Source organism: Micromys minutus (genome assembly GCF_963924665.1).
Source record: "Micromys minutus genome assembly, chromosome: 19".
Lineage (NCBI taxonomy): Eukaryota > Metazoa > Chordata > Mammalia > Rodentia > Muridae > Micromys > Micromys minutus.
This window is the reverse complement of record NC_137954.1, coordinates 1,890,318-1,903,621: the sequence shown is the minus strand read 5'-3', so window position 1 is coordinate 1,903,621 and position 13,304 is coordinate 1,890,318. Positions and strand designations below refer to the sequence as shown.

The following is a 13,304-nucleotide window of genomic DNA, read 5'->3' as shown; positions in this document are numbered from 1 at the left end:
GTAATGCAAAAAGAGACAGAAATACTGGTATTGTTGGGGGGAAAACCCTATTTTCCCCAAATTAGGACCAAAAGAAAAATTATTCTCACCAAAATAATTGACTAACACGCCTCCGACCATGGCACCGCATCCTCTCCCCAGACCCAGATGGAGGCCTTGCAGGATCCCCTGTGCGGAAGTCCTCAGCTCAGGGGGAACAGCGGCACTGAGGTAAGAGATGCACGCTGCCCAGATGGCTGCGTGTGTGACGCCTACGGAAGAAGAGCGGGCGTGAGTGTCTGCTCAGCACTCCGTGGATCACATTTATTTTGAGACATGAATTATTTATGAAACCAGGGAGCTATTCTAATATATAGATATATACTATGCATATGTGTAAATACATGTACATATTTTATAATAAAACATACATAACAAATGTTTCATTTAAGCTACTGCAATATGTTTTTTGCTTTGAAGATTTCATACAGTCATACCATGTACTTTTCTGACGGTCATTGTAGCTATTTTTTAACATATAGTTCAGTAGCATTAGGGACAGTGACAGTGTTGTAGCATTAGACACAGTCAGTGTTATAGACCTGGTTTAAAAAAAAACCCACAAACACGGTTGGGAACATCCTAGATCTTAGTTGGGAACTGAACACTATTGTTTAACTAAACTGGTACAGTGTCAGCATGGCTCTAAATATTTATATTTATGGCATAGAAAAATGCTACTATCATTTTTGATCAAAGAAATCTCTTACCAGCGAAGGACAGTGATTGGAGATTATGGCTGTGTGCAGTGCTGAGAATAAGTGATGGGTGAGCCCTGAATAAGACACTGATACTTCCCCACGTGCCCAGGCTTGGGGAACACTACAGAGGAGGGGAAGGAATGAACATGGAGGTGGGTGATAGGGAGCAGGGCCACAGGATGCTCTGGACAAGCCACAGCTATGGTGATCGTGAACTCACAGCTGCAGTGAAGGCAATGCTTTGCACAGGAATGAAACCTCTGGGCAGGCAGTCAGGAATGGAGGGAGAGGCCTCAGAGGGCCCACCCCTTACTCCTGAAGGCTTCCTGCTGGCAAGAGTCTGGCAGAGGCCCCTTGACCAAGCTCCCAGCCACTAATGAACCTTCCAGCCTCAAACACAGTTTCAATCCAATGGCCACACAGATAGCTCTAAGTAATGTCAACAGGTCACAAAACTCAAACCAAAAACTTGGGAAAGGGGATAGCAGAGATGAGGTTTGGTAGGAGGGAGTTGAAAGCCATGGGGTAGACAGTGTAATCAGAATACATTGCATACATGCATGAAATTGTAAAAAGAAAAATTACTAATATAAAAACAATTTTCTGTCCTTTTAAAGGCTGAATAATAGCCCATTGCACATATATACCACATTTTGTTCCTCTATTGATTGCATCTGAGTCATTTAGACCTTTTGATTATTGTTTAAATATTAATATTTAAGTATCTTCAAGTAAATACTTACATGCTGGTGTTTATACAGCTAGAAGTGGACTTTCTAGTCTGGTGGCATTCATTGTATTTAATGTTTTGAAGAACAACAATTTACAGCAGCTAGATCCCACCCCCCCACACACACACACCAGAAATCTATAAGTTCTCCTAACCAGAACTTTTAAAAACTCTTTTCTTCTAAGTAGCAACCAAATTGCTGTGTAAAACAGCATCGTCTGTGGTTTTTAGCTTACAACCCTGACCAAAGTGCTGAGCACCATCAGGTGCTATTGGCTATCTGTGTATTTTTGGAGAAATGTTGAGTCCTCTGCTCAGCCCTACTGAAAAACATACCATCTCTGGGACTAGAGGAAAGCACAGTAGAGGGGTTTGTGGGGTCTTATGTAATATTTATCCCTCAACTGAGCCTGACGTGGCCTCACATAAGCAACCTTAAAAGTAAGACCCAGAAGGACCACACTTTCCAAGTGATACAGGAATACAAATGTATCCTGCACTGGAAAGGTGAACCTTAGTTCAAAGTCATCTGGACTGACAGTGGTTAACAAGGCCCATGAAAGAATAAGCCCTATCTTGGCTGTGCACATCAGATTATATGCCTTATCATTAACTTAGAAATATTAGATCCACTTTCCCGATTCTCATGTATGTTTCATTCATCATTTCAAGCCAGTAGGACTTACAGGGTTTGTTTGCTTAGCTTTGTCCTTGGCAGTGCTGAGGTTAAATCCAGCCTTCTTACACTCAGGGCAAGTATTACCACGGAGCTAAACCCCTGAACCAATCTAAGTTACTTTTTAACTAGAAATATGGACTGAATAGTTATTAGTAGCATGCACACTTAATTAATTTCCACAGATGTCAAATGAACTGTTTGCTTTGTCTGGTTAAACAACCACAGCATTATAGATGTTATCTGTCTTTGCAGAATCAAACAATCAAAAAAGACAGAGTCCAAGTTAGGAATGTTGACATGGTATGCAATGAGAATATTTTCATTTATGTTATTAAAGATGATATCGACTTCTTTTTTCAGACACCTGTTTTATTTTTTGTGAGTAACACTAGGATAAAATTCAAAAGTATGCTGAGAAATAAGATTAATAGACTCAATAGTACAATTCAAATTGATTCATCTTTAGGAAATAATTTCCAATGACTGAAAACCGTATCAGATGGTCACAGGCTAACTTTACTGATGACTCTTTCTTAGCCATCAGTTGCTGGATTTATAAAAATCAGTAGACAGGCGTGGCTATGTATGTGACCACACATTACATTATATTTGAGGTTGTGATTTTAGATCACATATAAGTCCTGAGTTTTCCGGTGTATAAGGGTTTGGCTACATACAAAAGTATTTGAATAGTAATGTATACACATCTCTCCCACTGCCTCTTGCTCCTCATCTTTCCCTCTTTTCTTCCCTCTTTCTACATCCCCCCTCCGTTGGGATTCTGTAAACCCTACCCCTCAATTATCTGGCAGTAGCCAGGTATGCTCCACCCCAGTGACCTGACACTATAAAAGGGGCTGCTTGTCCCCTCCTCTCTCTCTTGCCTCTTCGCCTCTTGCAGCCTTGCTCTCCCACCCCTACCCCTCCTCTTCCCCTTCCCTTCCCCCCTCTCCCTCATGGCCAGCCTCTACTCCTTTCTCTCTCTCTCTCTCTCTCTCTCTCTCTCTCTCTCTCTCTCTCTCTCTCTCCTCTCTCTCCCTCTACCACCCTCTTAACTCTCCCATGACCTGAATAAACTCTATTCCTGTGGCTGGCCCCTCAGGGGGAAGGGATTCCCAACATGGGCCCCCCAGAGGCATCTCCCTTGCCCCCAGGCCTTGCCACACCTCCATGGGCCATATGCCTCCCACTCTCTTCATCCTTCCCCTAACATTGGTGCTGAAACCCAGGACTTTTTACAATACTGGTACCCCATGACTTTTCCTTTCAGTGACTTTTCCTTTCACCCTCCTCTTTCAGAACTGTGTTTGCTAAAATTTTATTTTACAAGGAAATCAAGGCGTTTCCCAGCAGTATAACTTCAACTACATACTTACATTATGTTTAGAATTTGTTGGCTGGTATTGGGGGGGCAGCTGTAAAAGAATCTGTGCAGTTAGATTTCTGTTTGAGGGCGTGTCATTACTAGATATTTGCAAACTATGTGTTTTTAAATCAACTGGAGGCATTAACCGAAAGGGAAAATCAGTAATGCACACAGTAAAGTCCCTACCTCTAATTCCCCACACAGACTCTTCTAAAGCAAATGCACCCTTCTTTGGCTACTTGTCATAAATGTACTGAGGTTCCTTGGTAGTAATTACCACCAAATCACATATTAGCTGTTTGATAAATGTGCTGAGTGACAAAGAATGACCCCCAGAGATCAGACGGGTATGAAATCTAGTGTCTCAGTGACCCCCAGAGATCAGATGGGTATGAAATCTAGTGTCTCAGTGACCCCCCCCCCAGAGATCAGCCATGTATGAAATCTAGTGTCTCAGTGACCCCCGGAGATCAGACGAATATGAAATCTAGTGTCTCAGTGACCCCTGGAGAACAGACAGATATAAAGTCTAGTATCTCAGTCCTCCCTAGCTTTACTGGGCTCAGTCAGGATTAACTTTGAGGATTCATGGAATGAAACATTTCTATACTGTTCAGACTTTATCTACCTGGAGACACAATTAATCAGTAATATCCTTACAGCAGCTTTCTCTACAGGGAACATATCCTTCCATTTATTCATCTAAACTATAGGATCTATTTTCTCTACATTTTCCAAAACAAAACTCAGGAACTGAGAGATTAGCCTTGTTCAAGGTCAGAGGGACAATGGAAGGACAGAAGGGATCTGAATCTCAGGTGTCTGTGTTCAGAACTGAAGTGTGTAAGTGCATGGTATGACTTCACAATAACCCCTTGAGGATTGGCATGAGCTGAACTACTTTGTGAAGTTTCCCGATAGCATCACACATGACAGAAGATCTATCTTCTTAGGAAATGAATGTTACTACCTTGTTCCCTCCCTAAGGAACTACATGTTCCAAAGTCTTCATGTGCCCAAGGAACTCTTTACCTTGTAATATTGCAAAACATGTATTTCAAAACTGTTCTCTCTTGGCCCACTGTAGTATTCTACTGCAATAAACAAAATATGCAAGCCAGGGGGAGGATCCCTTCTTCAGGGGCATTTGTACAGGGGGAGGATCCCGTCTTCAGGGGCATTTGTACAGGGGGAGGATCCCCTCTTCAGGGGCATTTGTACAGGGGGAGGATCCCTTCTTCAGGGGCATTTGTACAATGCTGCTTGACTTGGGGAAATCAAACCACAATGATTGGGAGGAGAACTGACAAGCACTGGGAGGTGGGGTTGCTCTGTTCCTCTTGCTTCTGTCTGTGCATACACATTGAGCAAGATACAAGCTCCTCCTCAGTAGCCTTCGGAGCAGCAGCTGTGGCAGACCTTTGCTACCCGAAAAGATAAAATCACCTGCTCAATCCATAGTGCCTTTCAAATGTGGGGGCTGGAAGAGCTTCTTAAAGATCAATCTGATGAGCCTCAGTAAGAGAGCTCTTTCTCTCTTCCTAAGAAAGGCCTCCACCAGGCAGACAATAGAAGGTAATCATAATAGTGAAGGTAATGAAACTGTCCTAACAAATGGGCCTCAGACGCCTGGCTTTGCATAGTAATATCTGTGCTTACACGAAGTCCAAAGGGCAGGAGACCAGAGGATCAGCATCTCTGCTCCACACAGACTGCCCCCTTCAGTGCCTTGTTATCCCAACTTTCAGCATCCAGCAAGCTAAGAAGGAGGGGTGACTTCACACATTAAACCTTGTGGACTGGGTTGAGAGGTAGTATTTCACTTTGTACAGGCCAGACATAACTAACTATAAGGGCTATGAAAAGCTGTGCATCTACAAGGAAGAGCAAAAAAAAAAAAAAAAAAAAAAAGAGAGAGAGAGAGAAGAGCAAACCTGCCAGAGTTAGAGCCAGCAACAACAAAGGACTTTCTGAAGAAGGAGGAAGAGAAAGGTGAGGAGGAGAAGAAAGGAGGAGGAGAGGGGAAGAGGAAGAAAGGGGGAAGAAAATTATAAGGTGCACTTATTGCTAAGGGTCTATGTCTCTACATTTACTAATATACAGCACTGTGAGAATATCTTTGGCATATCCATTCATCATTATCCTGCTATATGACAGATACCATGTTATACCTGACAAAAGACAAAAATGGCTCTAACCATCACAACATGTGGTGTACCACACAGCAATGAAGGGGGACAGGATCTGACTGAAAGAAGAGCCCACTGATGCCTTTAAGAACATAGCACCCCTAAAGGACAGGGTTTCATACTTAGTAAAAGGTCAGTGTTCTGAAGCTAGGCAGGTAGTGTGGGTCTCATGATGGAAGGTGAAGAAGGAAGTGTTTGTGGGTAAAACACTTTGAATAATGCAGGAGAAAATGTCATATATAAACAAAAGAGGATAGGGACAAATACAACAGAGGTATCTCATATATATACATAAAGGAAAGCAGTGAGCGTGATAAAACCTCATCCAACATTTGAGAATGTCATGAATCTTACATTATGCCTTCTGCGTCTCTTAAAGCGGCTTTAGTAGTGTAAATGAAAACTGTTTAATGTCAGGACTTGGCAATACTAAAGTCTACTGTGTTTTCCCATGCAACCATGAAAATGGCTTTTCCCGGTGTCAGTAAAGATACGGCCTCACTGGAGGACACGTGAGGACCAGTGTGCACTGACCAATTATGATTCCCAAATGCCAGTTTATTGGCAGCTGTAACTGCAGTCGGTTCTCTTGGAAGAGTCTTTCTTAAAAACGTATTTTTATTATTTTTAATATTATATGTGCATGTGGGTTTCTATGTGAGTGTGCCAGGCCAGGCCAGCTGAAGCCAGACACATCAGATGCCCTGAAGCTAGAGATACAGGTGGTTGTGAACCACCAGACATGGGGACAGAGAATCAAATTTGGATCCCCTGGAAAAGTAATACTTACTCTTAACCATGAAGCCATTTCTACAGCCCCCTAGCAAGGGAATCTTTAAAAGTATCTTCTCCTTGACATTGGTTTTGTCTATTAATAACTTTATCTTTGTATGACTATGTTACCTAACACCAACTGGACAGTAATTATGGTCAAACTCTGCATTAGTACTTTGCCCGGACTGGTTGATTCTTGTTTACACTGTTGGTCTCTTCTTTTAGCTCAGGATTGGGAGGCTCTTGCACAAGGATGCAGAGCTTATTGGCAGGGGAAGGGGCAAAGCAAAGGATATTCTATGACTTCCAGATTATTGTAGATTTTGAAAACTTCCCTCAACTAACATAAAGATGAGAGTTTAAGTGTCACACATCGGTGTCTTGACAGGCACTGTCCGGGGGAGAGAAGCAACACTGTCCAGGGCTTCAGAATTTATTTGATACTTACACATTTAAGAGAATTATTTCAGCCACTAATGCAGTTGAATTAGAAAATAGCACCTACAGCACAGGACAGAGGGTGACAAAACCAGCTTATCGTATGTGCACGTGTCTTTGGAGAATGCAAACGGTACAGGCCTGGATTTCTTTTTTCAAGCAAGGGGATTACACTATGGAAACAAAACTAGTATTTGGAAACTAATTAGGAAACAAGTCCTATATAACGGTATAACTGAAATTGCAGAGATTTATGTAACTGAAAATATTTTGGAAAAAAGCTAAACGTGGGACACAACTGCCAGAGGAATATCCCCAGACCAGAGAGTACTCCAGGTGGACATAAATGGACAAGGGAATTTCTGGTAACCTGGTCACAAAAGAACACTCATGGTATGTATTCATTTATAAGTGGATACTAGCCCAAAAAGCTCGGAATACCCAAAAAATCATCCACAGAACTTATGAAGCGCAAAGAGAAGACAAGAAAGTGGATGCCTCAGTCCTGCTTAGAAAGAAGAACAAAATGTTCATGGGAAGAAATAAAGGGACAAATAGAGGAGCAGGGATTGGAGAGAAGATCATCCAGAGACTGCCTCACCTAGGGATATACCCCATATGCAGCCACTAAACCCAAGCACTGTTGCTGATGCCAAGTAGTGCTTAATGGCAAGAATCTGATATGGATACCACCACAGAGGCTCTCCTAGAGCCATTCTGGTCCAGAGGAGGATGCTTGCAGGTGACCATCAGACTGAACACGAGAACCCCAATGAAGGAGCTAGAGAAAGGACTGAAGAAACTGAAAAGGTTTGTAACCCCATGGGAAGAACAAAATTATCAACTAATCAGACCCACCACAGCTCTCAAGGACTAAAACACCAACCAATGAGTTCGCATGGAAAGACCCATGGCCCCAGGTGCATATGCAGCATTGTCTGGCATCAATGGGAGGAGAGGACTTTGGTCCAGTGAAGGCTCCTTTTCCCAGTTTAGGGGAACACCAAGGTGCTGAGGTGGAGAGGGTGGTTGGGAGAGGGAGCAGCTTCTTGAGGCAATAGGAGGGCGAGAGGGGTAGGATTTTGGGAAAGGGATAACACCTGGAATGTAAATGCAAAGAATATTCAATTAAAAATGGGTAAAAAATTAGTAACTGTAAAATACTTGACTTTTGTAAGCCAGCTACTGACTGGATTTGTCTATCATAGTTAATCACAAAGCAAACTACACATGCTTCAATGATTAAGTCAGGCAGAAAAATTTCCAATATGGGTGTTAACAGTTAGAATCATGTCTAGAATAGAATTTCTTCTATAAGATAAAGCCTGGATGCTAATTGTCTTCAGAAGCTTTTCTGGGAGCTTCCAGAACATAACAAGAAGGAAACAGAGTTCTTACCTCCTTGACTAGCATGAGATAGTCTGAGACCATAAAGGTCAGCCCTGTGCTACTGACAGAAAAGCCACCTCTCATGGAGTCTCAGCTCTGCCCCCACTTCTTAGAGCCCACAGAGGAGCTGGCCAGTTCTCACTTGTTAGTCCTGGAAACATTAACTCAGGCACTCATAAGGAGCTCCTTAGGGGCTGGGGAGCTGGCTCCGCACTTATGAACATGGGCTGTTTTTACAGAGCACATGTGATTGGCTCCCAACACCCACTGGGTGGCTGACAACCGCCTGAAGATCAGTTGCAGGGGATCTGATGCTCTCTTTTAGCCATTGTGGGCACATGCATACACATGGTGCACATAAACTCACATGTACACATTCACATAAATAAAAATAAATTTTCAAATGGAGCTCTTCCACCACAGCAGCCCTGTCTGGATTCATTCTTTTTAAATACATTTTTGTGTGTTTGTTTATGTATGTAGCCTCCATGAAACCAAACAAAACATGTATTTGTTGGACAGGGTGCATTCATGTGACTGTGGAAATCAGCTGACAGTTTGCGAGAGTTTTTGCCTTCCACCAAGTGGATCCCTGAATTGAACTCAGGCCATCAATACACACTAACAGCGAGAATCATTGTGATCACATCCACTGCTGAGTCTGTGATTTACCACAGCTAACATCTACACAGGAAAGGAACACAGCACATCTGATCTTGACCTTTATCAAATGTCACAATCCCAAGTGTCTAAATGCTCCCTGTAAAAGTAAAGATGAAAGGTAAAAAAAAAAAAAAAAACCTTGGCCGGTATTTCAGTATTCCCACAGTCCAGCAGTGCTGCCGGCACTCAGACCCACTCTGAAACCACTGCAGACTCACCATAGCAGAAAGCCTGATTCTTTCAGGAGCTGGCCTTCTCAAAGGAAAGGCTCCAAGAGAGCACTGACCGTCACATGGGGAAAGCACTGGTGGAGAGTCACATGAACCCGAGGAGAGGTGACTAGCCATGTGGCAGGTCTTAGAGTAGAATAAACAGGGTTAATTAAGTTACAAGCTAGTGGGTATGAGCCAAAGCTCTAGGTGTAGGCATTTATTCATAAATAATTCAGCCTCAGAGTCGTTATTTCTGGAACTTGGGCATGGGTAGAAAAGCCGGAGGCTATAGACAGACTTGCTTTGTATTTTTTTAAAGAGGGTGCTCTTGGGCCAGTGGGTGGATCAGCAGGCCACAGAAGCTTGGGGACCTGAGTCTGATTCCTGCAACCCACAATAGAAAGAAAGACTCAACTCCTGAAAGTTATACTGTAACTTCTCAATGTGTTCTGCTAGTGCATGCACATGTGTATACATACATGTACACACACATCGGGGAAGACATCTTTCTTTTCCTTGAAGTTCTGAGACTTGATATGTGTTAAGCAAACACTGTCCTTAACAGGCATTCATGATGACGAGTGGGCTTGTCCCACAATCAAGATTTCCTTACAATTATTTCTTGCCTTGACGATTGCCTAATACTGTAAGGTCAGAGACTCTAAGGTCATTTGGACAAGCCTATACAGGCACCAGAACCAAGGATGCCCAAACAAACCTGCTTAGTAATGTGTGGATTAGTTTCATCTACATGAGCCTTCTGGGGATACCACATATTAAAGGAAAGGGATCTGTGTAGCCAGAATACCTGCCTAGGATTGAAGCCATGTCTTCCAGCATAGAAACGGGGCTTTGGGGACACAGGCTGCAGAACCCTCTGCTGTCCCAGGAATCATGCATTTGTAGACCTTTCTTACTTGTGGCAGATCAGGTCTGATTTCCATGGCACAATAAAGAATAAAACAAAGTAGAGAAGTTTAAGCCATAGTTGGCCTCAGAATTCCTGTTAGATTCAGAACATGCCCAGCTCTTGAATGTCACACCCTGAAGGGAATTCCACAGGAAAGTATGTCCCAGGTCAGCACAGTGTTTGTGTTCCTGAGTGTGGGTGGCTTTTGCCATCTACTCTTTGGTCCACAGTGCTGCTACGTAGCAGGTGTCTGCTCCCAATGGACCGCATGTGGCCCTTCAGATGCCAGCTCAGACCAGACCTTAAAGAATTTCTCAATAAAATGTTCAGGCCTCTACTCCGTGCTTCACAAACCTAGTTACTCCCTCCACTGAGCTTCTCACTCCCAGTGCACACTGTCTGTCCAAAGACCTTAGCAGTTAGGTGCTATGTGTCTGGCTTCCAGACCACATGCACAGCAATACCTTAGCTCCTGAGTCCATTTTAAAACAGTGTCTCAGCTTGTCTTGTACATCTTTGCTAAATAACAGGAAAGGATTTCTAAATTGACAACAAAGAACATTTGTTTTTTTCTCTGCTTAAGGTCTTGTTCTGTCCCTTTAGTCATGCCATGAATGTCTTTTGTTGTGTGTTTGTGTTGGTTTTTATAGACAGGAGCTCACACTGTATTCAAGCTAGCTTCAAACTCAAAACAATCATCTTACCTCAACCTCTCAAGTGCTGGGATTACAGGCATGACCCAGCATGCCCAATTTCACCAATGCTATTTTTTTCTTGAGTCTTTTATGCAAACTGTCATTTTCTATCTAACATATCTAATTTAAAGAAAACATGGTATATTAGTGAATATGCAATACACATTTTATATTTTTATAGCAACATACATTTTAGTAGGCACACAGATCTCTTTACAGAGTCTTAATTCCCATATATATCAACAGATATTGCAATTGAGCAGGATGAGAGAACAGACCCTTGACATGAGAAGTACCCCACATTCAGCTTTCCCTATGTGACTGCCCTTGCCCCTCATGCTTACTGCTTTATGGTTCTTAAGTGACCCAATGCTGAGATGCATGCTTCACTGTAAAACCCTTCCAGACTTCCAATAGTTACAGACAACAGCTTTCCTTTTGACAAACAAAAACTTGCTATTATATAACCCCACTTTGTATATATACTTGCAAACACATTTTCTCCTACCGATGACACATTATATCAGACCTGAGAAAAGCATCTTTAATGTGTGCATACTTTTGAATTACATAGTTACATGACTACAAATGATACATTTTCTATAGTTTAGCCTGTTCATTTTTTCACTGTGAGTAGGGACTATGGTAAATGAGCAGTCTACTTAGATGAGTAACTCTGAATCTGAGTCAGGACAGGACATTTTCCTGACTGAAGTACACTCACATCCTTCAAGTAAGGAAATGATACAGCAACAGCTAATAAAGCTAATGAAATTAAGCAATCACGAGTGTTTTGAACAGTGGTTTAGGAGCCCAGATTGTCACAGGGCTTCTACTCCAGTATCCTCATGTAAAGAGCATAACCTCAATCACTGTATAGGCTAGCAGAGCTTTTAAAATCCAGAAAGGTCCATGTATACATGGCAAGAAGCTTTGTACACAGATCAATGCCTGTTGTACTCTTAATCCACATGCTAAGAGCCTTTCAGATTTATATCTCAATGGGAAACAGTGCACTGAAGCAACAGGAGGAAGTCAGGAGAGCATGTCTGAGTACAGACTTAGGTGGTTCATGGAAAAACAGTAACAAGACTCTCACCGTTTTGTTATAAACCACCAGATGCAATAATTATAACCAAAGAGATAAAATGTTAGAGCCATATTTCCTCATATGTACAGTTAATATAAAAAGGAGTCAGAAGAACCCAAGCCTTTGAAAGATGCATCCTTTTATATTTTAAAACCATCTTCCAAGGACAGTGCAACAGAATTTCTATCCTCTTTCTTTTAAACAAGGGTGTGGAAAACACCCAGCTGTGTCTGTCTCAACATCATTCAAAGCAGCTGAAGAGCCACATCAAAGCAATGGACCCTCCCTTCTGGAGCAGAACCCAATACAGAAGACCAGGGCCCAGGGCCACTGTGGTCAGTGCAGGACTGTTCTCTTGTTAGCTGTCACCTCACCTTGAAGAACTTCCATAGGGAGGACAGTCCAGGCATTTTCCAGGTAGGAGATGTAAATATATCGAGCTGTGTTACAGGCCAGGCCAATGTACAAAACCCTGGGAAAGAAAAGAAAATGAGGGACAGTTGAGGACCAAGTGTGAAGCAAATTTTGACTATTATTTATTTTGCTTTCCAAACCATTCATGATGAGACAGGTATGTTCCAAGCTTAGGAACAGAATAGCTCATGGAGAAACTTAAACACCAGTGGAGGAAGAAGACTGTTCCTACCTTATCTGCCTGCTGCCTTATACTTAATGTCCCCAAATGTCAAAGCCAGCGTCACCCTTCCTGAAACTTCATTAGTGGCAAACTGATGCTTTTTCAGATAGTCTGGGATCACGGCCAGCTACATAATGACATTGCTGGCCTCCCTCCAGGTGGCTGGAGCCTAAACTTGGCTGGGACGATAGCCACTTCACAATGATGGGCAGAGAGGTTAAAGTGGATGGGGGAAGTGTAAAAATGGGAACCTAAGCCCTGATTATATATGCAGGTCACTGAAGAGCTTCATGAAATCCACATCTTGAAAGCCAACCAAGTATGATGAACAGTAAACTGGAAATAAAATGTGTTTTCTCAGCAGTACAACTGATTCACATTTGTCATTTTAAAAAATTACCTGTGATATCACATTCTTACAAAACAGATAAATGGACAGCAATCTCTTATGTTACTACCACCAAAGATATAAGTAAACAAAAATGAGCCTAGAATGAGGCTGTGCAGCAAGGCTGTATACAACGGTGGTGGCTTCTCAGCACATGGTGACACAAACATCTCCCCCTCCCCATTTTCTATCTTCTGGTCACTTTCTTAACCTCAGAGCTTTTATTTTCTTTCCTTGAGAGACTGGACAGAGACAGACAGACAGACAGACAGACAGAACGTGTGTACATGCATCTAGGTACACATAGCAATGAGAAAAGAATACCCTATCCCCTGGACGTGGTGAGTAAAAGCATATATTTTGATCTTATTTGATAAAAAAAAATACTTTTACTTGCTAGTAAT

The 13,304-nt window shown here is 42.3% G+C and overlaps 1 protein-coding gene across 1 annotated transcript in view; it reads right to left on the bottom strand.

Annotated features, from left to right (window-relative positions):
* The window catches only part of MFSD6 (major facilitator superfamily domain containing 6), a 60,689-nt gene that overhangs the window by 6,218 nt on the left and 41,167 nt on the right, over window positions 1-13,304 (bottom strand). The window contains exons 3-4 of the mRNA XM_080933425.1: window positions 12,250-12,347; window positions 90-251 (exon numbers count right to left, since the gene is read on the bottom strand). Coding sequence (XP_080789551.1) covers window positions 90-251; window positions 12,250-12,347 — 260 coding nt within the window. The remainder of the gene's footprint in view (window positions 1-89; window positions 252-12,249; window positions 12,348-13,304) is intronic.